The 26,711-nt window shown below is 41.8% G+C and overlaps 2 protein-coding genes across 34 annotated transcripts in view; one reads left to right on the top strand and one right to left on the bottom strand.

Moving 5' to 3' along the window:
* CEP170 (centrosomal protein 170) overlaps positions 1-2,638 on the bottom strand; it is a 73,852-nt gene extending 71,214 nt beyond the window's left edge. For 24 of the 32 annotated variants that reach the window (XM_083432084.1, XM_083432110.1, XM_083432113.1 and 21 more), the window contains exon 1: positions 1,772-2,059. The gene's annotated coding sequence lies outside the window, so the exon portion shown is untranslated. Of the gene's footprint in view, positions 1-1,303; positions 1,541-1,771; positions 2,078-2,392 lie in introns of those variants that run through there. The other 8 variants (XM_083432094.1, XM_083432100.1, XM_083432102.1 and 5 more) reach the window with 7 other exon arrangements.
* SDCCAG8 (SHH signaling and ciliogenesis regulator SDCCAG8) overlaps positions 2,075-26,711 on the top strand; it is an 85,033-nt gene continuing 60,396 nt past the window's right edge. The window contains exons 1-12 of one of the 2 annotated variants that reach the window (XM_083432168.1): positions 2,075-2,156; positions 7,159-7,305; positions 7,384-7,469; positions 8,464-8,577; positions 9,920-10,042; positions 10,926-11,045; positions 13,368-13,432; positions 14,134-14,322; positions 15,933-16,071; positions 20,004-20,156; positions 20,739-20,873; positions 22,963-23,079. In XM_083432168.1, coding sequence (XP_083288294.1) covers positions 2,090-2,156; positions 7,159-7,305; positions 7,384-7,469; positions 8,464-8,577; positions 9,920-10,042; positions 10,926-11,045; positions 13,368-13,432; positions 14,134-14,322; positions 15,933-16,071; positions 20,004-20,156; positions 20,739-20,873; positions 22,963-23,079 — 1,455 coding nt within the window. In that variant the 5' untranslated portion in view covers positions 2,075-2,089. Of the gene's footprint in view, positions 2,157-2,873; positions 3,038-7,158; positions 7,306-7,383; positions 7,470-8,463; positions 8,578-9,919; positions 10,043-10,925; positions 11,046-13,367; positions 13,433-14,133; positions 14,323-15,932; positions 16,072-20,003; positions 20,157-20,738; positions 20,874-22,962; positions 23,080-26,711 lie in introns of those variants that run through there. The other variant, XM_083432167.1, reaches the window with a different exon arrangement.

Raw genomic sequence — 26,711 nt, 5'->3', positions numbered from 1 at the left:
CTGGACCACACACACAGCAGTCTGGTCAGGGTGTCCAAAACAACAACCAAGTTGTTTAACAGATGTATATAAATAATCTTATGTTAAATATAATTCATTGCCCTAGAATACCCTTTTGAAGTGCAGAGTAGTACCAGTGTGATACACCAGATCGGCACAAACCTAGTCATAGTTTAGGAACTTGAGTGCATTGCTTCAAATAAATATTTTATTAAGAATATCTTTTGCACTTAATGAATGTGAAAACAACTGAATCCAAGGGATTCAATTTTAGATAACACATTGTCTGGTTGCTCTGAAGTTCTGTTTTGTTTTTATCAGCATATTGTACTTGCTTTGGTTATACACAATATTGTTGGAAGCACTTGCTTAAAATTTGTTTAAAAGCTAACAAGTAGCTCAAATAGCAACTTATTTACAATGCAATGACTGCATGCAAGTATCATATGCTGAACAGTTACAGCCCATTTTTAATGTATTTAACGATTTCCTGATCAGATGCTGAAGCAACATCATGCCTGATCCTGGAGACTAACTAGATTAAGTGAATCATAAATGCACCAGAACACAATTTTGAGCAGAAACACTCCTCTTCCCTTCCCCCATTCCTAGCATCAGGCTCTAAGCAATGAGTGGATGAGATCACAAAGAAGGCTCATCTGTAGAGCTGTCATATGGTTTTCAGTCCAGTCAGCTTCCTCTTTCACAAAATACTGGATATTTGAAAACCAGACTAAGATTTTTATTGCCTTTGTAACCAATCCATTTCACTTCCAAGAAAGCTGCTATGACTACACATATCTCACTCGTGCACAAAATGAATGACTTGCAATGATGCCTTCCACAAAAGGCCGTTACTTTCCGGTCTGTGTAGTTTTCGAGAAGCCATATGCATTTCCCTAGGGATCCTTTTCATACACAGAAGACCACAACGGAAACGAATTCACAAAACAATTATCAGAAGGAACATCAGCAGAAGGGGGGGGGGGGAGAAAATGTGCATAGAAATGTAAATCCATGCCTCGATTTAGATAAAGGCTGCTTACAATCAGAGCTGCATGCCAGGCTGAAAAACAGAAGCTTCAAATTATTACTATTATTATTATTATTGCACACACACGCCTTTTCTATTTATCGGCCAGATGGTTTTTGTCGTTGTTGTCGTTTCCTAAACGAGGGCCCGTAAAACGAATCGGAAGCAAATGGACAGATGAGAATCCACAGTGGAAAGGGAGGGGGGAGAGAGAGAAAGAAGGAAACCGATCCCAGAAGAAAAGGCACAAAGCAAAGAAGCTGCACTCACGCCCCTTCTAGACATGTTTTCCACGCAGAAGCCTATGCGAGCTGACGAGAGGAGAACGGGCTCGAAGCCTCCACCCCACTGGAGAGAGCGCCCGGGGGGAAGGTTTGTTATCTTGGAGGAGGAAAGAGGAAACGGTGGTTTTAGCAGCTCCATCTGTATCCAATCTGGGCCATTGCAACCCCCACCCCTCGCCTCCGTGCAAGAGCCGCAGCCTCCTCTGTGGAGTCCCAGAGGGACAATGCTCAGCGGGCAGGAATAGCAGAAAGCATTGGAAGAAGGGCTCGGAAAAGAGCCAGTGTCACTGAGGGGCATGCGAGACACCCGCCTCCCCTGGAGGAGGAGGGCGAGGGCAGCAGGCGGAGCGAGGGCATACAATGCGCCGCATTTAGGGCTCCGTCCCCGGCCGGGGGAAGGGAAGGCGCCGCGGCGCTCGGGCGGAGGGGTCCCCCCGCCCGCAGCATCACTCACCCCGCTTGGGAAAGGCAAAAGCGCTGGCTCACAGGCCCACCATCTTCTCCACAGAGAGGAGGACGCGATGGGAGGAGGAGGAGGGGAAGGGCGCTCGCGGACTCCCCGCCTCTCTGTGCCGCTCTGGCTGTGTAAGCAACCGCTCGAACGTTATTCCCAGCATATAGCGGCTAACGGCGCGGAATAGGGGGAAGCTATTGCGCAGGCGCCGCCTCAGCTCGCAAGCGCGGGGAGAGAGAGAGAGAGAGAGAGAGGGAGGAGGGGGGAGGGGAAATGAAAAGAATGGATTTGCAGCGCCCCAGAACGGAACCACTGCGCATGAGCGCTTCCGAGCGAGCAGGCTCGCACTGCGCAGGCGCCCTGTTCCAGACAATGGGGAGCAGAGGTGATAATAATAATAATTAATAATAATAGTCTCCTCTCCATTGGGAAATAGAAATGTAGTGTTTGGAGGATACGTTAATGAGACGAGAAACATTATATTTTGCCCTGTGCGATCGCTGCACACGCCTTGCTTCTGCGGTGGGCGTGAGCGAAGAGTAAAAAACGCGCCGAGCGCGCGGTTGGGTTGAGGGGGGGCGGATGTATTGCGCGCACGACCTCAAACGAGGATGAACGCACCTATTGTGGTACCGCTGGCAGCCGCAGACGTATTGTTCTACGTTGTTGTGGTGCGAAACAACTACAACTCCCAGAAGCAACTGTGGCGAAGCCTTGTGGGCGTAACGCCATAGTAATGGCGCGTTGCATGCCGGGCAGGGGGGCCTGGAACGCTTTCTGCCTCTTTAGCGAGGCGGCGGGGCTTCCCGTCTGCCTCAGGGAGAGATGTCGTTGCCGCCTGTCGCCAGCTTCGTGGCCGGCCTGGGCAGCGCCTCCTCGCCCTCCTCATCCGTCACCAAGCGGGTCCTAGAGAAAGACCGTTGCTTGGTTGTCTAGCAACGAGCTTCCTCGTGAGAGGCGTCGGAAGCGCGCCGCTCCCCATCCTGGGAGTTGTAGTCCCTCCGCCGTCGGCGTTCCCATACTTTTGAGCGGTAGTAGGAGCAAGGCTGGACTACAGCGACCGAGAGCCACCGGGGAAAGCCTAGAAAAAGGTTCCCCTCACACGCCTCCCAATGCAGGAGTCTGTCGGGGCCACGGAAAGAGCGGCGGCGTGTAGCCCGAGACCCGACTGGGGAAGCTCGCCGAGTTACTCTCCCTCCATGAGGGAGGCCGGAGGGGAGTCGGGCTTGGCGGAGTCTCTGGAGCGGTGTCAGCAAAGCCTGCACGGTGAGAGAGCGAGAGGCGGGAAGGCAGGTTTGGCTCGCGGGTCCTCCTTTCAGACCCCCACCCCCAATGAACTCCTGTCGCCCCCCTGCTCAGCACCCACAGATGCGCCTTCGGGGATGCGTCTCTAGAAATGTGCACCAAGCCAAGCCCGTGGTGGCCCTCTATGGGGCAGGCGTGGTGAGGTGTGCCGCTTTCCACTTCACGCTTTCCACTTCCACTTCAGGCTGAAAAGTAGCGGATTCTCCAAAACTGCAACTGCCAGCTGTCGGGTATTTGGTCTGCCTTGGGTTCACTGGTGCATTTTGTTTTTTTGTTTTTAATCGAGGTGACACCTCTTCCCACTCTGTATACCCCATATCCTGACCCCTCTGCCCTTATGTGAGACTCTTCCATGTCCTGAAGGCTCCTTAAAGGTCTTCAGGGTCTCCCTTCTGATAAATGCATTTTTATTGAGGAGGAGGATTGAGTTGGTGGTTGCTGTGCAAGTTGCACCCACTCTTCAATGAAACTGATTTTCTTAATCCTTTTTTGGCCTGGCTTTGACACAGAAAGTTCAGTAGCAGGTGTGTGACTTGCTAATTCTCCTGAATCTCTGTCCTGCTTTTGATACCACTGACAATGGTGGCCTATATAGGCTGACCAGATTAGGAATTGGGAGGCAACAAGTGGTGGTGGTTCCCTTCAGAAGTTTTGCTCCTGCTTGGATGATTTCAGTAGATGGACTGCAAATGGGAGGCAACTGCTTGACTTCATTATATTAATGTTGTCCCCCCTCCCTGCCCCACACACTATTTAACGTCTAAATTCAACCACTGAATCAGGTCATCTGTACCATCTGTACAGTATGACACCATCTCTGTTTGTTTTCTTTATCACACCCAAGTGATACACAGGAAGTATTGAATGTTTGGAACCAAAGGTCAACCAGGAAGGTGGTGTTCAAGCTGTTTGGATAGTGTTGCACTTCCTCTGAAAGAGTGGTCCCAAACTGATTCCCCCATGGACCACTTGAAAAATTGCTGAAGGTTTTTCCCTGCATGTTATAACAGTTGTAATGTCCTATGTTAGAAACAGTAGGATTTTAAATTGTATTGTTGTATGCTACTCCAATTTATGAGCAGTATGAGATTCCAGGGTCTGTGACTTTATGATATATGGTTTATTTACACACATACACAACCTGAGCCTATGATACAGGGGTTCAAAACACCCTAAAAGGGCTTTGCTTCTGTCATATTTGTGGCTTTAGATTCAAACAGAAATCAAGAATTGCATTTGAGAACCCTTGCTGTAAAAGAGCAAGTTTACTACTTAGAGTACCAGTAGATCCACTGTTTTAACTGGAGATGCCAGTTACATGAGCTTGCCTTAATATTTTGTTCATTAGCAAAAACTTCCTGCCATCTAAAGTTAGGTGGATGATGACTGGCAGGGAGGATATGTGGTGACTTCCATTTGCAATGCTGTCCCTAGGGAAGCTCACCTAATACTATCTTTGATGTCTGTGATGATTTTTTTTTTTAAATCTGCCCAGGTCTTTTAGTATGTTGTAAAGTACCGTATTTTTCGCCCTATAGGACGCACTTTTTCCCCTCCAAAAATGAAGGGGAAATGTGTGTGCGTCCTATGGGGCGAATGCATGCTTCGCGGACATCTCCGCAAGCAGCGGGAGCGCTCCCGCTGCTTGCGGAGAGCTGCCTGCATGCTGAAGCCTGCGCGCGCTGAGCTCAGCGCGTCCAGGCTTCGCGGACCTCTCCGCAAGCAGCGGGAGCGCTCCCGCTGCTTGCGGAGAGCTGCCTGCATGCTGAAGCCTGCGCGCGCTGAGCTCAGCGCGTCCAGGCTTCGCGGACCTCTCCGCAAGCAGCGGGAGCGCTCCCGCTGCTTGCGGAGAGCTGCCTGCATGCTGAAGCCTGCGCGCGCTGAGCTCAGCGCGTCCGGGCTTTGCAGACCTCTCCGCAAGCAGCGGGAGCACTCCCGCTGCTTGCGGAGAGCTGTCTGCATGCTGAAGCCTGCGCGCGCTGAGCTCAGCGCGTCCGGGCTTCGCGGACCTCTCCGCAAGCAGCGGGAGCGATCCCGCTGCTTGCGGAGAGCTGCCTGCATGCTGAAGCCTGCGCGCGCTGAGCTCAGCGCGTCCGGGCTTCGCGGACCTCTCCGCAAGCAGCGGGAGCCAGCGCTGGGCTCCCACGGCTTGCAGAGAGCTGCCTGTTTGGGGGCTGGGGTCGAGGGAAGCTCGAGCTTCCCCAACCCCGCGCCTGGGGGGGGGGGGAAATAATTTTTTTCCTTTATTTCCCCCCAAAAAAACTAGGTGCGCCTTATGGGACGGTGCGTCCTATAGGGCGAAAAATACGGTAAGTGTCAGTACTCTCTTTATAGCACAATTGGATTTTATTGCTATTTCTGTACTTTAAATGTTTTTATGTGGAATTTTTGTTGTATTTATTGTTCTTAAATTGAATACCCCACCTGGAGTCTTGCACTGATAGGTAGTCAATAAATTAAGTTTTAAAAAGTGTTCAGTGTTCACCCTTTGACCACTTCCATCAAATCTGCTATGCTTCTTGGGTGACCTTTTTTCAAAAGATTTGGAAATGACAGTTCATTCCTTTTGTTTTAGGCAAAAGTTCATCTAATTAAGCTACAGGAACATGAGGTTGTAAAAAAGTGATAACGCTAACTTAGAACGAGGTACTTGGCAAGGCCGCCTGCTATGTCCACTGCTGTTTGCACTCTTTCTGGAATCCTTAGCTAATCTCATATGAAATAATAATCACATATCTTAGTATCAAGTATGGCAATGAAGAGTTCAAAATTGCACTTTATGCTGATGACAGCAGTGATGGAATTTTCATTCACTGACCTTTGTGTTTTTAGCACCCTCCGTGAATCCAATTATAAGTAACCCCAACCCCAAAAAAGCACCCATTTTCTTATATAAGCAGAAAACAAAGGCCATGCAGAGTAGACACTCAGAAGTACCTAAGACATACCACCAACAAGAAAATAAGTTTCTCTTTTTTGCAAGTGCACAGCACAACTGTGGGAGGCTGCTCCTCAGGTCTGGCACTGCAATTGTTGATTTCCTGTTCCAATTCCCACTTGTTCCTGTAACACTGCTAATCACTTCCACAGTAGAGGAATTACTGGGGCCTGCAGATGAGATGGATGCAAGTCAGACAGGTGGACAGTAGATTGGCTATATTGTGCCAGTTTGGTATTATATAGGCTGGGTAGCTAGCAAGCCAGAGTTAGGGGGGGCTAGTTGAATGGTGTGATGTCGATGCAGATTTTATGAAGCAGCCAACCACCCATATTCCTGAGTCCTTTGGAATATTGAGCTGCTGATTTTAAACTAGAGTGGCTCCCTAAGCATAATTTGGCTATTGTTGCAGATGCATATATGACACTTCAAACACATACCAAAAAAAAGGGGGGGATACCTTTTAAAAAATAACCAAGATTCATAGTTGCTACTAGTACATTAGCAAACATCTTTGTGGACACCTACCTCTGCCTATATCTACTTAGCAGAACTGAGTTGGAATTATTTCTGAGTAGACATTCCTAAAATTTGCATTGCATAAAATTCTGAAGTACGGTACTTTGAATTTTAATCCTCTGCACTAACCAAACTCAGTTGAACTCAGTCTTCCGTCAGCATATAGGCACAAAACTAGGTTTTAGCGTTAGAATATTTCTTCCCAACTCTATAGGGTTGCCATATTTCAAAAAGTACAAACCAGGACACCTCAAAAGTTGTTGAGCTGTTCCTAGAAAGACCCCCCAAGGTGGGATTTCTCTGTTTATTTGCTGAAGATCCAGGACATCCCATACTGGTATAATAAAATACAAAAAATGTAAACCCACTTATTTTCCTAATCATATTATAAGCTATTTAACCAATATATATATCCTGTATAGTTGTATATTACAATTGGAAATATGCTCTTTTTATTCTAATATTATTCTCTTCCTTAGTTATTCGTGTTGGTTTCTTCTATGGTTGTTGTATTTAAGTATTAACTTTGGAAATTTCCTTAGCGTTCTAATGGTCAGTCTCATTATATATGTTAGAACATCAAGGAACGTCTATATAATTATGATTCTAATGCTGCTGTTCACAGACCGCGCTACTAAAAGCTACGCTCAATTGAAGTATGCCTTCGGTGAAAAAGATCTGGCAATGGGAGAAGGTGCTCAGTTATTTTCTAATACAGATTCTAATGAGAGTGAGAATAAAGCTTGGCAGGAGCTACAGCACAACCATGCAGGTTTGAAACTTACATTTTCGGGTTTTGTTTCCATTTACAATGGCACTATTTATAATGTACCTTGCCGATTTTTTACAGTTAATCAACTTAAAGCTTTATTACGACAACAAGAAGAAAAAGCGACTGAAACATCCCCATCGAGGAGGAGGAGAATGTCACCCACAGTAAGCATTATCCTCTTTTTTCTTTTTAAGGAAACAAATAATTACATGCCTGATGGCAAAGTATCTATAGAAGCAGCATTTATGCTGTCACACTTGGTGAATCACATAGACGTTCAATAAGGCATTAATGGGCTAGTTAAATGTGTTTATTAAAGATGTAAACTTTTATATTCATTGCTGTCTAGCTTTACTTCAGCCCCATAAATCTGGCCAAATGTATGCAACATGCACAGACCCCAGCAGCAGAAAATATATGGAAAGCAAGTGATCTGTATTTACTCTTATTACACTATGTGAATACAACACCCACTAAGGTCTGATGGTGTTTTTAGTTGTTCATGGCAGAGGTAATGGAGAGCCTTTTCATGCAGTGAAAGATCTGAGATCCCATTCTAGTGTGCATGTAATTATTATATTATATTATATTATATTATATTATTATGTTATGTTATGTTATGTTATAATATCTTTGCTCAGGGGGTAGAGGCTGTTTGTAAAATGTCATTTGCAGGCTGTTTAAAAGAATACTTAGACCTAATTTTTGCTCCCTTGGAGCAATACTCAGCCTATCAACAGCAAGTAGACCATGTTATCCCAAAGCCAGAAGTCTCTCAACAAGGATTGCTTCCATCTTGTCTGGATTTACTTGCAACATATTAACCTGAGAGAAGGAAGCCTGCTTGTATAAAAGTATTAATATCTGAGGAATAAAGAGCCAGTTAAAATGAAACTAAAGTCAACAAATGAACTCTAGTGCTGGTATGCTCTCTGTTTTAAGAGCTTATCCTAAGAGTAAAGTATTTATGATCTTCTAAGCACTCTTAATGAGCACAGAAGAAAATCTGGCTTTGATTCAATAATCTTACAAGATATCAAATGCAGATAACACTTAATGTAAATTATTTAATTTTAAAGCATTTGTTCAACATAAACATTGCTGGAGAGGGTCTTGCTTATAAATGCTTACTGTGCTTAACTGATTTATTTCCTGCAGAGAACATCTAATGCTACAGATCAAAATTTGCCTGCCCTTTGTGATCTCATTTCTATCATTAATGACCAGTCACAATACATTAACCACTTAGAAGCTGAAGTCAAGTTTTGTAAGGTATTGTACATTGTGCTTAACCTACTTATTACTCGTTCTGTCATGTGGATTACATTGTGTACATTCAGAATTGAAACAAAACATATATCACCACAAGATAGATTATGCCATCTATTTCCTGTTGGTTAGAAGCAGACCTCATCCAAAAGATAAAATTTATCTTCAGTCAAACATATCTTAAATAGGAACTAAACACATAGGAAAAAGGACTGTGAGCATTATGTGACAAGATGCTGGTACATTTCTGTTCTTCAGCCTCTTTAATTGCATCCTTATCATGCTAATTGTATATCCAATTGCACACTTACCTCACAGCACACATGTACATGCAACCACATATTCCTCAGTTGCACACATGCCATATACATGCCTGTCACTATGTTCAAATTTAACACTTGCAAACTCGCTAGCCTTCTCCAGATGTGGAGGTTAGGCTACATAAAGCCTGTTTGTTTGTTTGCAGGGCAGTTAAACGGCAAGGAGCATTCATCCTGCTTTCATCCTGATTTGCTGGTGGGAAAATCATATGTTCATCCTAAATTTTTCAGTGCATTCTCTGTCACTTTCCAAGCCAAAAAAGTCTGTTTCTTTCTTTAAAGTGGATCTGTTGCGTTTAGGCAACAGAGTGCTTTAATCCACATTAATTATGCAGGCCTAAATCTCTAGTATGAGGTTGAATCCCTGATGCTAAATACTGACAGTCTGGAGGTGGCCAGTGATTCACTGAAGTAGACATGTTTTCTTTGTAGTTTGCACTTATTATTTCTTGACCTTTTGACTAAGATGAAGTTAGTGTAATTTGCGCTTGTGAGTCTTTGCCTCTTATTCTCCGCTCAGCCCTAAATAAGACATGCTTCTTCAGGTTATATTCATGACTTCTAAGGGTTGCTGATTTTGAGCTCTGGATACAGAAGGTTCTGTAAAGCTACCTAAGCACTGCCAGAGTAACTTCAGATAATAGAAATATGCATTTTACAGTTTTAAGGAATGCAAAATATCTATGCCTGGGCTGTTCTTGTTTTTAACTTCCTTTTTTTTAATGGTGCTGCAGTCTGGTAGTTGAGAATAGTCCTTTATACTCTTCTGGTGTAAAAACCTTCCATCCATGTTGGAATTAGCCTCATAAGTGACTGAAATGTCTGACATTTGATAAGCAATGCTCTCCCCAAGCAAATACATGTTTTTTCACTATGTATTTAATCAGATTTTATGCAAAAGTGGACATTAATCTTTTATGCTACAGTCAAGGGGACCTGAACAGATTTGAGAAGAGCATTTCATTGTCGCATTTAAAACAATCTCATTACCATCCTTTTTACAGTATACACATTTGATTTTATAGGAGGATTTATCTGAACTGAAGTCTCAAATATGTACAGTTGTGCTTGAAAATGAGAAACTCCATGATAAACTGGAAGTAACAGCAGAGCACACTTTGAGAGAACAAACCCTTCTGGATGCCTCAGTAAGTTTTCTGGAATTTATATATGTCAGCTCATATAGATTATATACATCTGTACTTCAATAACAAATATTGAAAATATATGGAACTTAAAAATACAAAAAAAAAGTATAATATGCAATAGCCACACAGCTAATTTTACTACAGTCATACCTCGTGTTGCGTTCCTCTCTTGTTATGGACTTTCAGCTTACGAACGTGGCAAACCTGGAAGTGTTTACTTCCGCATTCGCCACACACGCATGCACAGAAGCGCTCGATCTCGCCATGCACATGCGTAGAAGAGGCGCTCTAGTTGCGGACTTCTCTGGGTGCGAACGGCACCCTGAAACGGATTAAGTCCGCAACTAGAGGTACCTTTGTATTTGTCATGTTCTGGTATGCACAGTGTTTTTGTTCTTTTTACATAGAAGTGATATTCACTGAAAATAAAAGTGACTTTTGCTAGCCGTAGGTGAATGCTAAATTAAACCCACCGCCCAGTCACCCTTAGTTCTTTCTAGCTATACTTTTTCTGACTTCGAAGCAGAAGCACATAATGGCTTCCTTCCGATCATTGCACAAGCTAGACGTAATTTCAATCGTTTGGCTTTTCTGCCCCGTCTCCCCAATACAGTCCCAAACAATCTCTCCTGGGAATCATGCAACCTTTAAGAAAATACATGGGATATGTTGCCAGGGTGGGTTGCAGCAGAAGAGGGCAGCTTGTGGAAGTGTACTACTTGCATAATATTTAGATGCAACACCACACTATTAACATGCTCTTTGTGTAACTTCATAGGATATCCCATTTTCATATATTGTGTAATGTTTTCGTTTGATGTATGTATGTATGTATGGATATGAAATGGGCAAAGACACTGAAAAGCTATTGTTCTTGTTTCAGGGAAATGCACAAAATGCAGGTGGTGATAATTCTCATGTTTGTGAAGCTGCCATATCGTCTCATATCAACGAGCAGGCTACAGCAGCTACATTTCTGGTGGATAAATGGCAGCTAGAACTGGTCAGTGCTTATTAGAAACCCACTGAACTATTCATATGGCATTATTTTATTTACTCTTCTGGAATAGGAAATTACTTAAATGTCATCACAGAGAATTATGGATAAAACAAATGCTTTTAAAGTGACCAACATAATACAGTTGGATCCACAGCTTGCAGAAGGGAGCTGGCAGAAGCTGATATTTCTCCTTCCCCAAGCATCTCCCCAAAGCCTGAGGTTTGAAAACCCTGGGTAGATGGTTGCTTGGAGGCTGAGGAGGACAGTCGGAATGTCGGAATTCCAAAAATCTGTTGGAAGCTTGCAGACAGTGCTCAAGAGAAGAGAGGGAGGGAAAGTTAGCTTCTGACAGTCACTTTCTTTGGACCTTCCTCTCAAACTAATCAATAACATGGAATGTAACTTTTGAGTTGGAGAGAACTCTTCCTCTGTATACAACTGTAGAGTGTCCTTTCTGGATCTGTTCAATGTCCTTCAAATTCAGCATTCTGGTCTCTGGCAGGGGCTGATCAGATGCGCCTGGAAACCTCACAGACATTATGCTTGTCCTCCACACTGAGTAACCAAGATACAGGGAAGAATTAAACATTGTGCATCTTCTGATCAGTCCAAGCATTTAAAGTTAATTGATTTAATGAAAAGAAACTGTTTGCCAACTGTTGCTTGTTAGAATGTTTTAGCAAAGTATACATTAAAGAAAACATGCATATGATCTATAGTACTTGAGTCAATTTGTATTATAATCTTTGGAAGCTAAAACAAATCTTAATCAAGGAAACACTGGAATTGGGAGACCTTCACTACAGAAGCATCAAATGTTGTATATGATGTGCTGTGAAATTTCTTAAACCTCTTGAATTTAGATTCCTATATGAACTTTAATATTTATACCAGGCCTGGCCAATCCAGACATTTCATGTTCCTTGCCAGTTTTACAGTTGCACACTTCTATTCCCTTTTTGTTTTTGAGGAGTTTTTCTTTCCTCATGGAATGGGTTAATGTAAAGGTAAAGGACCCCTGACAGCTAAGTCCAGTCGTGAACGACTCTGGGGTTGCGGCACTCATCTTGCTTTACTGGCCGAGGGAGCCAACGTTTGTCTGCAGACAGTTTTTCCGGGTCATGTGGCCAGCATGACTAAGCCGCTTCTGGTGAAACCAGAGCAGCGTATAGAAATGCTGTTTACTTCCCGCCACAGCAGTACCTATTTATCTACTTGCACTTGGACGTGCTTTCAAACTGCTAGGTTGGTAGGAGCTGGGACTGAGCAATGGGAGCTCACCCTGTCACGGGGATTCAAACCGCCGACCTTCCAATTGGCAAGCGCTAAGGTCAGTGGTTTACACCACGGCGTCACCCTCATCCTGGGTTAGCAATCTCTAAAGAAATATTTAGCTGGAGGTTTGAAACTTGTGCTTTTTATTATATGGATGTATTATATATTTTGGGTATGTTTGTGTGTGTGTGAGAGAGAAATCTTTTTTCATTGTTACTATTTTTATCATATTTTTATTATGCTTGTTTTAAGATTTGTTGTTACTGTAGCTTCCTCCAGTATTCCTTATTTATTACTATCATGGGTCTCCTCGGTTACTTTGGTTGTAATATGCCTTTTAGCAAATGGTTCATTTAGAGCCTATTTTTCTGTTTGTGTGATTGGTATGTCAGCTCCCACACATTCCATTATGCCCCTCATGAATATTCATTGCTATACTGCAATTTGCTGCCCACACCCATTGGTGGGGCTGCATAGACTGTATGTGTTCTGTGTTGTTTTCTCCTTCCCCATAGTCATTCCTCCCTACCATCTTTACCTTTTTGTATTGTGGGCATGCATGCATGCAGGAAATACTTGTGTGTGCACTTGACAGGAAGGGAGGTCATGCCAGGTAGAATGGACAGATCCATTTCTGTAGTGACCCCATGGCTATTACTGTGTAAGCTCCTTACTATGATGCAATACATACAACCTCCTCCTTGCTAGTTTTGGTAGATGGGCTCTAAAAATGTTTTTGCTGCATGGTCTAATAGGTTGTAGCCTCTGTTTTTAATCCTGTAGTGTTATGACTGCCTGTGATATATATTGATTTGAAATGTTTTTACTAATATTCTATTATTGTCCTTGTGTTGTTTATATATGTTATATAGTCTTAAATGCTGTAAGTCATGGTAGGAAAATGCTATATTTTGAATGTCTGTTAATGTATACAAAATTCATTATAATTTTATTAAATTTAAAAAATAAGTCTTGATTATTATGATCAGATTTCTTGACATGTCTCTTACTTGTAGTTAAATAAGCCAGTGTATTTATTTTGTTTTAAAGGAAAATCTAAAATGTCTCTATCAAGAACAGACAGAAGCACTTGAAGCTCAGGTCCTTTCCCTAAGGTAAAAAAAAATAAAAATCTTTCTTTTCACTTCAGATTGGTATCTGCCACCTGAATGAATTTTGTTTTGCTTTGCCTCTTTATAGCTATCCAAAGTTCAGCATAATAAAGAAGCAATTATTTTTCCACCTCTGCCGTGCTAAGCAGCTGGTCCCTTACCTTTCTCGCCCTGATCTTGCGACGGTGATCCATGCGACGGTCACCTCCAGACTTGATTGTTGCCCATACAACCATGTTGCCCATACAGAAATGTTTAAGTTTTTCATTCCCCCCATAATAACATTCTGCCATTTCATGAACATTATATATATAGGGGGGGGGGGCAATGTCAGGGCTGCACAGACCCACTGCTGGGTGTAGTACCAGCAGAGCTGTCGCCTCTCTCTTCCCAATAAGCAGCAGCAATGCTGTTGCAGCAGCTGCAAGACTTTTGCTGTGGGTCTGCTCCTACTCCTGCATTTGACTTGTATAGAACTACCAAGAATTAGGAAACAAGAAAGTGGAGTAAACAGGCTTTGCCCTATTGCAGCTACTCTCTCTCCTTTCTACTGTGTTGTGTTCAAATGTTTTCAAACTACCAATACTAGATCAGTGATGTTAGTCGCAATAAGGGAAACTCTGTTTCTGTCATTCTGCCATATTGATGGTCTTTTATCCACCCTTGTTTCTTGCTTATAGTGTTGTATGTCATTTCCTTTCTAGAAAAGAGTTATCAGAGTCTCAAAAAAAGTGTGAAGATCTGAGTGGAAGGTTAAAGCATCAGCATTTGCTCAGTGCAGCAAGTAGTTCCATCAGAGTTGGTGGCCTTTGCCTACAATGTGCACAGCACGAAGCTGTTCTTTCCCAGACACATTCAAATGTCCACATGCAAACCATTGAAAGGCTAACAAAGTAAGTAGCGGGATAGTTAAATCCTGAATTAAAACAAATTATTGCAAGGTGATTTTTAACAGTGTTTAAGTCATGATTTGGGTGTCATTTGCTGTGAGGTTCTGCACAAACTCCATTAAGTGCAAAATCCATTTTCTCCAAGGTCACCTTCCTTTTCACCTATCTCACAACAGTGTGCTTTAGTTCTTTGCTGCAGTCTCGGAGGAGATTTCATGAACAGAAATTTAAAACTTTGGATAGAAATATCAATAAAACACGTTTCATGGGTGTTTCTCTTCTTTCTTAGCACTCTACAAAACCATGTTCCTTGAAGCATAACATAATTGTGCTTTTATTTCTGTGTGGCCAGGTAACTTTTATAGCAAAAGCAGGACAATTCACTTCAGTACTTTGTTTATGTTGTGTATTGCTTTGCATCTGACTTGAAACCCATTTCCAGGACTTCAAACCCCTGTTGTGCTTATCAGTCATAAAGCTAGTACAAAAAAGATTTTAGAAAGGTTGCTGGTGAGCTACTTCAGATATCTTTGCTCCACTCTGGGAATGCTGAACCATTCAGGCTGCCAGACTCTCTCCATCCTATTTGTGCGTCTAGGTTTTTATGGTCCCTAAGCTTATTTTTCTTACCTATGGTTCTTTTCTCTCCCTTGATGCAACAAGAAGTATTCATACAACATCTCTAGCGGGTAAGAACTTAATTTACATAAAAAGACCCAGTGTCCATCTGGACACCTAACAAGAAGATGGGAGAGGCATCCTAAATGCAAAGAATCCAAATTGTTAACTTTTTCTGTATACTTTGAGAATCACATTAACATAGGATTGCACCTTGAATGTAATAACTATCTATGGTAACCCAAGAGAAAGTTCCATTGAAATAAGTGTGATTTCCCTGTAAACTTAGATAGGCTCAGTCTGTCAGTTACTGACCGAGGGTTTGCATGAATAACCATTCACCATCTCTGACACGCATATCTAATAATCTAGGTCAGAATTGTACGTTTGAAAATGTGCATGGTAGTATTGCTTTAATCATTCGCAACAAGCATTTTGCCTGCCTTGCATGTGTGGCTTATTCCTGTTCTTCCCTCCCCATTAAACAAACGCTATACATCACAGAGAATAGTTGATTCTCTAGTTTTCATTCTGTATGCATTCCTTTTATATTACTCTCTTTCAAAGTCCTAAAACAGAAGCGATGAAGAATCCTAGACTTTTTGGTTCTGTGCTGCAAATTATACAGCCTAGGGAATCTGTTCTAGAGTTGAAAAGATTTTCAGTGCAGTTGCCCATATTCAATACTGTAACTTAATGTGGAATCCATTCTTTATCATTGCCATAATCACAATTCTATTTTGCTGGATGCATTGAACTTCATGCATTTTTTTTTCTTGACTGTGTGTGTTTGCTATATTGTGTTCTGGTGGGATGCTACCCAGTTTGCATAAATTGTGATGTGGTACCTGTTACTACTACTCAGCACATCGTGAGAACTCACATCGTAATATAAGTTTCAAAACGTTGCTAAAATTAAACACTGATACTCATTTTAAGTGGATTTTATTTCCTTGGTTAATTTATATATTTCTTTCCTTTTTTAAAAAAAACAGTGAAAGAGATGAGCTAATGGCAGCACTTTCTTCAGTCAGAGTAAACCTAAGTGAAATGCAGCAAAGGGAATCTAACGCTTATGAACAAGTGAAGCACGCTGTACACATGACGGAAGAAGCCAATTTGGAAAGAACTAAGGTAAAATAGCACTACTTTAGGCATGCCTAAGGATATACTTCTGATTATCACTTGCTTGGACAAATAACAGAGAGACAGTTACCTTCAAGTCTACTGTGCTTCTCGGAGATGTCTGGCTAGCTGCTTTACAAATCAGAATGCTGAATTAGATGGGTCTTTGGTCTGATGTGATAGGGCTGCTCTTGCAGTTTTGTTGGGGTTGTGAGTCTTGTTAGATACTAAAGCAGTGACTGACTCTGCTCTCCAGATGTTTCATTATCCCTAACTAGTGCCCTTGCTGGCAGGGACTGATGGGTGTTGGAGTCTAGCAACTTCTGGAGGCCCATGAGTTAGCAACCCTTCGTACTATAGCAAATATTACTAAGAGAGAGATGCTACTAAATAAAAATTACTGTGCTACTCTGGCATAGATTAAGTGATATTTCCTTTCTTGCCCATCCTTCAGTGAAGTGCCTGTGCCCCCCCCCCATTCTCTCTATTGCATCTCTCACTCCCCAAATGTTGATTACTACAATACTTCCTTTATGCTTGTTTCCTTTCCTATCCAAATAACATTTTGATATAGAGGAGAAATGGGCATGGTGTTTTATAAAAGTTGACTAATTAAACAACTAAGTTTCTTATATCAATATGTTATCTGTGGAGTTGGTGCCCAACAGAATAGAACCAGTCTCAGAAATATATGTCTTGATTTTCATTCATCTTGAGAATTAAGAAAGAGTGTGTGTTGAGTTGGTTTTGCCTCCCAATGCCATATTTCAGACAGTCTCCACTCATATTCCTTACAGGGCAAGTATTACAGTTTTCTTAGAAATGCTACTCCATGAAGTCCTCTCTGTTCAAATCGGGTTTTATGAACTTTGCTTGCTGTTGGTCAGGCTTCTAAGCTTTCAGAACTCATACAAGCACTGAATAATTTTTATCATCTATTTTAGGGTGCAGTGTGAATAATATTAAACAGCTTTAAAAACATTTATGGTAGTGCGTTGTCTTGATAATGAGTGCCATCTGCTGTGTAATTAGTGAATTACCTCTAATTGTGAGAGGTTTATAATCAAACGTAACTTTCATGAGAGAGAAGATTAGATTGTATAAACGGGAAATAATTTTCCCATACTATGATTTCAAATAAGTTCTGAAAAGAATACAACTGACCTCAGTTTCAAGACTTGTGGTTTGATTGTTTAAAATGTTTATAAATCATTCAATGTTTTTAAAATCTCTTAAGTGGTGTGCTATATAAAAATAGTAAACAATAAGTTTAAAACAAAAATGCAACATTGAACAGTATTATTGTTGGCATCCATCTGTCTCCAGAGACAATGGAGTGCACCTCCAGGGGTGAAGTCAAACCACTGGAGAATCGCAGCACCTGCTGTGGCTGCAGAGACCAGTAACCCATAACTGCTGTCTCCCGCATTGTTTTTGCTGCGTTAGCAGTACTGAAGTGACCTCTCCAGGGCACAAGCCTGGGCAGTGTGTTTGGAGGTTTTGGGCTGCCCAGACAACAAGACCTCTCTCCTCTCAGCCTCGCTGATGTGGTCCAAAGGGAAGTAGAGTAATATATTTGGCACCAGCAGGAGTTGCCAGAAGGATTGGACACTATCCAGCTGTCTTAGGGAGTCCACTCTGGATTTGTGTAGGGTTTACTCTTAGTATTTTGTTCCCCAAAAATGTCCTGCAAGGCAGGTTGTAAAACAGTATAAAAGGATATGAAAATAGGAATTCATGCAAATAAAATCAGGATCTGATCTTATTGGTCAGGGAGAGCCTAGGCAAAAAAATATCTTTAGAAGACTTTGAAGCACCCAATAGTTGCTGCTTCATATATGGCTGTGGGAAGAGCATTGAAGAGTAGAGGGGTCCATTTTCAGGTTAAAGTACTATGACATTCTGGAACATGCAGTGCCATGAGTAGAAGTTCCCCAAGTGATCTAAGTAATCTTACATGTCTATACAATGGCAGACGGTCTGTTAGGTAACCTCTTCCTGAGCTGTTCAGGGCTTTATATGTTTACAGCAAGGCATTAAACATGGCCCAATGGCTGATTGAGGACTCTGTGCTTCATCAAGGGTTGTATCTAATGCTTCTGTGGCAGCAACATAAGACTTCTCACTCACACAATAGAGCTTCTCGTTGCTATCCTCCAGAGCAGATTTTAGGGGCACACAGGGGGCTACAAGGGGGAGAAGACGAAGCCCTGTTTTGCAGTGTTCAAAACAACCCCGTGCTATTACTTTTTTTAAGGCCACATGTAGACAAACATGAAACTGCTGCAGGCAAAGCCCATCAAATTATGTAAACAGTTTAGTTTTTGAAGGTGCCATGTGCAGAGTAAGTTGCTTGAGGATTCCATGAAGCAGCACCAGCCAGTGACTCATTTACAGAGTTGAATCTGCTTCTGTTCTACTCTGTCTTGGTTAGAATCACATTCTTCATTAAGTGGATCAGTGCCTGCAAAGGAGCTCAGAGTTCCTTTATTTTGAACAGTTGTGTACAAGAAGGTATTTTTACTTCTGCACAATAAACTGTAACTACCAAAATTTCCTGTTGTGCGTTGCTTCTAAAAGGATATAGGAGCTCTATTGTCCTTTGCTTTAGGTTACCCTAAAGAGAAGCAAAAATGGGGATTCCCCAGTGGGCATTAGGAACCCCCTCCCAGTGGGTAATGTGTTATTCTTATTGCCTGAAGCAGGAAAAATGTCACGCCACAGGAAGCTCTGCAAATACCTCTCCCTTGAAGTTTCAATTCATTTCTCTTGCTTTGCTTATACAGTATAGCATTTGCCTAGTTCCTGTTCTAGCTTGCTATTTTTCTCTTCTTGCTCATTCTTACTGTTTTTCCTCACGGTTTAAAAGAAGCTAAGAAATACCTGCCTTCCCATTTAATAATTACAGTTGTACCTTGGTTCTCAAACAGAATGCGTTTGAAAACCAAGACGCGGCTTCTGGCTGGCTGCAGAAGCAGCATCCTGCAGCCATTCAGAAGCCACAGAAACTGCACTGGATGTTTGGCTTCCAAAAATCGTTCGAAAACCAAAACATTTACTTTCAGTTTTCGATCGTTCGGTAGCCAAACTGTACGAGTTCCAAGGCGTTTGGCAACCAAGGTATGACTGTATTTTAGAAATGCATGTTTTTACAAGAATGCTAGTGTCACAAAGGAAATAAGATTTGCTTGTCAAGACTACAACTTCACTAAACTTTGCTCTGAGATTGTAACCAGGCTTATGCTCTTAAGAAAGCATTGGGTAAGAGTACAGCAATTACATTTATGCTCAGAAAGTAAGTTTCTGAGGCTGCAATCCTGTAAACATTTACCCAGATGTAAGTCTCATAAAAATCAGTGGAACGTATACCTGAGTAGACATGCGAGTCTAGTTTTCATTGCATATTTTGAGTGAGATGTACAGTAGTACCTCCGGTTACGTAGCTCTCTGGTTACGTAAACTTTAGGATGCAAAAGCGGCAAACCCAGAAGTATTTGACCGGGTTTCGCCACATGCGCAGAAGCAGTTCTCAGGTTGCAGAAACTTCAGGATCCGACCGGACCTCCGGAATGGATCCCATCTGCAATCGGAGGTACCACTGTACTCTGAAATTCACAGTGAATGTTAGCATACTTGCAGCAAAATCCTGTTAAGCATATAGTCCATTACTGATCTAATTCTGTTTGGCAGTCACAGTGATTGGTTCTCTCTTATGGTCCAATTTTGAGCAACAAGTGGTTCTTGGGAAAGATTTACAAAAGTTATATCTATTCTTGAGATATACTATGCATCTCTATATAGCCATATATTAACTTGTTTAATAGAACAATGTTTAATCTGGAATTTTTGCTTGTCACTTCTACTTTTTCACTCTTAAGTCTTGTTCTAGTTTTAAAAATGAGCTATTAATTTCAGTCTTTAAAATATGACCATTTCCACAGGCTCTAGTCCAATGTGAACAACTTAAAAAGGAGATGGAGAGAAAGAGAGAGCGTCTTGAAAGGGAATTAGCAATACAAATAGATAAGAGGGCTGAAGAGCGAGAAGCAGTTCGTGAAGAAATGAAGAAAGAAAAAGAGAACTTGTCATCGTTGGTATTTTAAACATTTTCTGTATAAGCATTTTGGACTGTAAACAGTTATGCATTCTGCTCTGCTGAAAGGCAGCAAAATTTTGGACCTTTTTTGCCTTGTTTCATCCCACCCCCACCCCCCATTAAAACTTCATAGCTAGTTTTTAAAGGGTGGGGAATCAATATTGTGTGATCTCCACAATCGGGATCAGCAGAACATAGCTGACTTCTCGTGACAAGCATGTGGTTGTCTGGTGGAAGTGGGGAAGCAGCAGTCACTTTACACTTAATTTTCACACTAGTCCAAAAATATTAGTGACCCCTGACGTGGACTATCTCTATATATCATGGTGTACATGTTTCCTCTATATTTCAGCAAATAAAATGTGTGTGAAGCAACATTTTAGTAACACATTTTCTGCATTTGCAAGAGTTTATGTATTGTCGTTGTAAACTCTAGGTTTTGGGCTTCTTCTACCCTTTAAATAACAGCGCATTGACCTTCAGCAGGCTATGAAAGCAGTGCATTTACCATTTGAAACATAACAATTTTTAGCTTTGTGCTATCATTTTACTGGTTAATTAAGGTTTTGCTTTGTTTCAGGTTATGTCTTTATCTCAGAATGTGGCTAGCTTGGAGGGTCAGGTTGACAGGATTACAAGGGAGAAGATCTCCTTAGCCAATCAGCTGGAAGAAGCTCAGAAACAAAATGCCTGTCATGATATTGAGATAAATAAGGTAGAAACGCATTATGAAAACAAAGTAATCAACTGACATTGATATAAATAGAGAGTGGATTGATGCCTTGTACATTATGCATGCTAATTGGGCACACTTTTATGATTTAACTGTTGCAGCACTCTTTGGATAGGTTCTTCGTTCACAAAATATGCATATGTATATTGATAAATCCTTTGTGGTACAGTCGTACCTCGGGTTACAATGACCAGTTCTGTGCCAACCAAGAGCTGCTTGTATTAGGCAGCTTCCTTCTGTCCTATGCATAGCTGTCAACGTTTCCCTTTTTTAAGGGAAATTCCCTTATTCCGAATAGGATTCTTCGCAAGAAAAGGGAAAAGTTGACAGCTATGTTACAGACGCTTCGGGTTGCGCGATTTCAGGTTGTGCACTTCGCCGAACCCGGAAGTACCGGAACGGGTTACTTCCGGGTTTCAGCACTTGCGCATGCGCGGAAGCACTGAATCATTACCCACGCGACGCTGCAGGTTGCGAATGTGCTTCCTGTACGGATCACGTTCGCAACCCAAGCGTCCACTGTGCTTTTTATTCTTTTATTAATTAGAAGACAGTCCCTCAGGTTCTGATCTAATTCTAGTGGCAGTTTCCCATTTCTACATGTGGGAAAGGGATACCTGATTTTTTTATTCATTATTCCGTAAGCTACTCACAGAATGTGTTAGAATCATAGAATTGTAGGGGTGGGTGTGGCCCCAAGTGTCATCTAATCCACCCTCCTGCAATGCAGGAATCCATGACAGATGACCATCTAACCTCTGCTCAAAAACCTCCAAGGAAGGAGAGTCCACAACCTCCCGAGTGAGACCATGTTGATAGGGAGCAATCAAATATGGTCAATAAATAAACTTTGTGGAGAATAGCTATTTCTTCATAGACTCCGTATTAATTACATGAATTGGTCTATGTACTATGTGACAGTAGATCATTGCTGTAAATGCAGAAGGTGGAAATAGTCTTGTTTATAAAGCTAAAATAAAGCTTTACGCTTGACCTATCAAGCAGCATATCATTCTTACAGGGCGGGGGGAGGAGTATGTGTGCTGGTATGATTTTTTAAAACTGGTGTCAGAGATACTGTATTGTGCATGCAGGCATAATTTACACAGACACTTTCCACATGGCAATCATATTAGAAATAATGGGTGATATCCAGCCAAGTCATATGGGAATAGACTCACTGAAATCAATAGAATAATTACATTGATTTAAATTGGTCTACTCCAAGTATGATTTAGTTAGATATCACCCAGTGGTACTAGAAAAAAATACGTTGATGTTTGAATACTTGTACAGTGCAGTATTTCCCACAGTTAGGAGCAACTCAAATATAAAGCCTAAATGTAATTTTTAAAAATTAATTGTTTATGGCTATACTAACATGGAAGGGGGGAGGGTTGGGTTGCAACACTTGGGAGGTATTTGTGCCCCATGAAAAGTGCCCTGATTCAATTATTTCAGAGAAGAGACTTCATGGACATGAATATATTGTAGTTTGTATTGAGGTGAGTGGGGAGGAAATGTGTTCATATTGCCAATTCTGCAGGGACAGCACTTGCTTTCTTGCTGTGCTGCACAGTAATGAAACTACTGCAGGACAGCAATGAAGAGATGTCATTTCTGTTGCCTCAGTAATGGAATGTGTGTCCCTCCCTTTCCCACTGGCACCCACTAAAAGGAGAAAATGCAGCTTTGTTGTGTCCAGCAATGTCACCACTTAGCTGAATATGATTGGCTATGTGATAGTGACAACATCACATCCAACATGTGATCCCCTATTTGCTGGGATCATCTGGATTGATAAAATACAGAAAGAAATTGGCTCAAAGCAGTAGCTGCGAGCAGTTGTGAACAGCCATGAAAAAGCATAGGATTAGGAGGCTTTTAACCATGTGGGCTGGTGAGTTTGCACCACTTTTACTTTGAAAATATAAGTCTAACTTAGCCCTAAAATAAAGTACTAAACAATAGATTTTGAAGATAACCAGCAGAGGGCATCAAAAGCTCTCCTTGTAAATAAATATTGCTCTGTATCCTGAAACTACACACTGTTATCTATTCAATCTAACAGGTGTGTGGAGAAGTACGCTATCAGTTGAATCATGCCAAAATGAAGAAGGATGAGGCAGAAAAGGAACACAGAGAGTATAGAATAAAAACTGCAAGGGAACTTGAAATTAAAAACCAGGTAAGAGACCATGATCAAGCTGTTGTTAGAAACTTGAATGGGTTTATTTTTCCAGTAGTGATAACTAGTTGTTATAGGTTCTAAATGGCAAGAAACCAGCTATTCCTAATAAAGAAATTGTATTTTTTTCCAGAGAGTTTTTATCCTAAAAAAGTTGTAGGTATAAATAGCAATGCAGTACTTAAAATATTCCATCTTACGCCATGTGTAAACCAACATGCTCTGTGTATATATTATGTAATATCAATTTATATACATTTGTTTGTGGTCCATCAAAAGTTAAGACACAGTAACCACTGTGTTAACAACACTGTTTTTAAAAACACAAGTTAAAATACATATTCTGTTCTGTCTTGCCTTTCTAAAAACTTATTTTTATTAATTAGAAATTTATAAGAAATCCAAAAATAAGTTACTGCTCATGTAATACAGTGGTACCTCGGGTTACATTCGCTTCAGGTTACATACGCTTCAGGTTACAGACTCCACTAACGCAGAAATAGTACCTCGGGTTAAGAACTTTGCTTCAGGATGAGAACAGAAATCGTGCTTCGGCAGCGCGGCAGCAGCAGAGGCCCCATTAGCTAAAGTGGTCTTCAGGTTAAGAACAGTTTCAGGTTAAGAACAGACCTCTGGAACGAATTAAGTACTTAACCCGAGGTACCACTGTATTGGCAATTTGTAGGCTTACTACTTGGTTGTGTCTTTCAGACTAGGGAATTTAACACTGGGTACCTGTTAGAATGCATTCCTTATTAGTAAGCATTTAATATTGGGATAAACCACTACTAAATTAGGAAACTAGACATGTTTATACTGAATCCTCTGAAATCCCTTGTTATACTTTGCCTTTCTGCCAGTTTCAATTTTCACTGGCAGCACTACAGAGCTTTGTATTGAATCCCTGTTCTCATTAAAATGCACATATATGTTATGGAACATGTAGTGCTGTGAATTGAAACTGCTCTGTTGCCAATAAATAGCCATTAGAATATTATTCAATACAGGAATGGTGTGACTTAACATTTTTGTAGAGTTTGTGAAAGAAAGCTAATTGAAAGATGGCAGCACTCAACACTATCCAGTTCTGTTCTAGAGGGTCCTTCAACCTCCAATGTGTGGGTGCCTCTTGTGTATGTGGAAGTGTTTTCTGTTAAGTCAAAGCCACATTAGATACAGCTTCTTTAAATCATTTGGTGATCTTATATCAGTACAGGTGCCTTCAAAGTTTTTTGTAACCTTTTTAAGGCCTACAGAGGCTTAAAACAATTTGATATTAACTTGGGAGATAGTGCAGCTATATGAATTTGTATACTAATGAATTGAGAAGTATGAGCAAGAACATTTTGTGTGGCTCATAAACATGCTGATAAACTTTTGAACTAATGGTAAAATACCAATTTGGAACTGGAACCAGTATTATTTCCCTATAGTATGCAGTCTGTGCAGACTTCTCTGTGTTGTTCGTTGGAATCAGGGCACGGTGCAATGGACCCTAGTGAGAACTGCATTCCTGCAATCTGCTCCAGAGCAAACAAAGGAGTAGGGTCTAAACCCACCAGGACATGTATGAATCTGCCTCAGAAGTGATTATGATGTCCAGACGTTTGCTGTGATTTGGGTGTGGGAGTAATAATGACTTTAGGGAAGGGCCATAGTTTAGTCATTGAATAGATGCTCTGTGTGCAAAATGTCCCAGGTCCAATCGCTGGGATCTCCAGACGTAACTGGGTCTGAAATCCTGGAGAACTGCTGCCCATCTTCTCAGACAATACTGAGCTAAATAGACCGATAGCCTGGCATAGTATAAGACAGCTTTCTATGTCTGTAGCTTATGGAGAACAAAGCATCCTAATGCAACAATAGATTGGGGGCTGTACGCCAATAACATAGCTGGAGCCAGTAGCAGGCAAGGCAGGCATATATACAGACAAACAAAAGACACTTATTACCCTTTCAAGGAAAATGAAGAAGGGGAGCACAATTGTCCTGAACTCTTGGCCTACCTGGTGGCAAGTAAATATGCCAAGTCCCCAGTCCAGGGTAAATCCACATGCCCAAAGTCCAGAACAAAGCAGTCTCAGAGATCCTGGAACACCCAAGCCAAGGTTCATCAACATGGGCAGTTGAGCAGACACAGCACCTGAGCTCTGCTGCCCTTTTATACTTTGTCCGCTGATTGCAGCATCTGGCCTTGATGAAGCATGTGACCCTCACCTACTCCAAGCCTACTCCAGCTCTGGTGATGGGTTCTGTTTCTCTGGTTCCTATGCACTGAGCTCCATCCCCTTGTCATCCTCCGTCACCCTGTGAGTACTTCATACACCAACCTCTCCTTCCCCATCCCCAGCTTTCCCCAGTATGTCCCAGCCCCAGCTACACTCCTCACTGGGATCCTCTTCCTCCTGTTCCTCTTCCCATTGCCTACCAGTTCATGAGAACAGTTTACATGGAGAGGAATGTGTACAGGGGTGAGTTTCCCCATAGCATTTCCTCCCTTGCAGTGGGGCCCCCTCTGCTCCCAAGCCACTAATCTTGGTGGCTGGTCACATGTAGGCCAGAGAAGAAGCAGCTATGGAATCACAAAATGGTGCAAATATGGAAGACTTTACTAAGAATGAAAATTGAAACATAGGTATAAGCAGCCAAACAAGTGTCAGGAACCTCCCTTTCCTGGAAAAAAAAAGAAAGCCAACTGCCCTAATATTATTAAGTCTGTAGTGGAGAGCCCAAGCTACGGGGAAAATGAAATATTCTGCCACTTCTGGGTCTTGCCACTTCTGTGATCAGATTTGCATAGTAGAGACTGGCCTAGAGAATTCAGACACGTATTTCTGTAAGCAGTTGAAAGATAAGAAACTGAATGAGCTCCAGTTTGTGCGTTGCCTGTTGTTGGTGTTGTAAATTAGCGCTAGAAAATAAATCAGAATTCATTGATAATTGTACTGGTTTTTTCCTGATAATTGTACTGGTTTTATGGAATATGGCGTAGAAAAGAGTAAATGCATATACAAAACAACTTGTAGGAGTACTGGTTGCTAAACACTGCCCCAGACTAGTGGAGATTGACATGTAATGTCATTTGCATGGAAACAGCAGCTACCAATTTCAAATAAAACAATGAATGAGAAGAAGCTACCAAATTAGCAGCAGCCAAGGGTGAGACCGGTTCAGATTCCAGTAGGAGCAGCAGGGTTCAAAACCAGAATGCAGGCAGGAACTTGGAGATGACTCCTGGTTGTGATCAAAGAAAGCATTGTAAGAGGTGGGTAAATGAAAAAAAGGAAAGCAAACAGGCAGTTCCTGCCCATCTCCATTACCCCAAAGGAAGTCCCCCCCCCCCAGTCCCCATCATGGTCCCAGACTCAAAGGGCCAAGGTTGGGAGGTCCATTACCTGTCAGTACCATTGCTTATTGGTGGTGGTGGTGGTAGTGGTGGTGGTGATGATTGTTTTAATGTCCCCTTGTGCCCAGTGCAACCACTGCTGTGCACATGAGGTTGGGTGGGCAAGCAGGAATTGTTAGTTGGCTGTGTTACCTCTTGGAAGGAAAGAAAACAGAAGGAGTCATTGGCCCAGTGGCGGGGTTCCTCTCATCCTGCAAAAATATATTAAATTAATAAATTGATCTTT

This window comes from Podarcis tiliguerta, assembly GCF_965153285.1.
Source record: "Podarcis tiliguerta genome assembly, chromosome: 3".
Taxonomy (NCBI): domain Eukaryota; kingdom Metazoa; phylum Chordata; class Lepidosauria; order Squamata; family Lacertidae; genus Podarcis; species Podarcis tiliguerta.
Note: the sequence above shows the minus strand (reverse complement) of the source record. Positions and strands in the feature narration are given on the sequence as shown.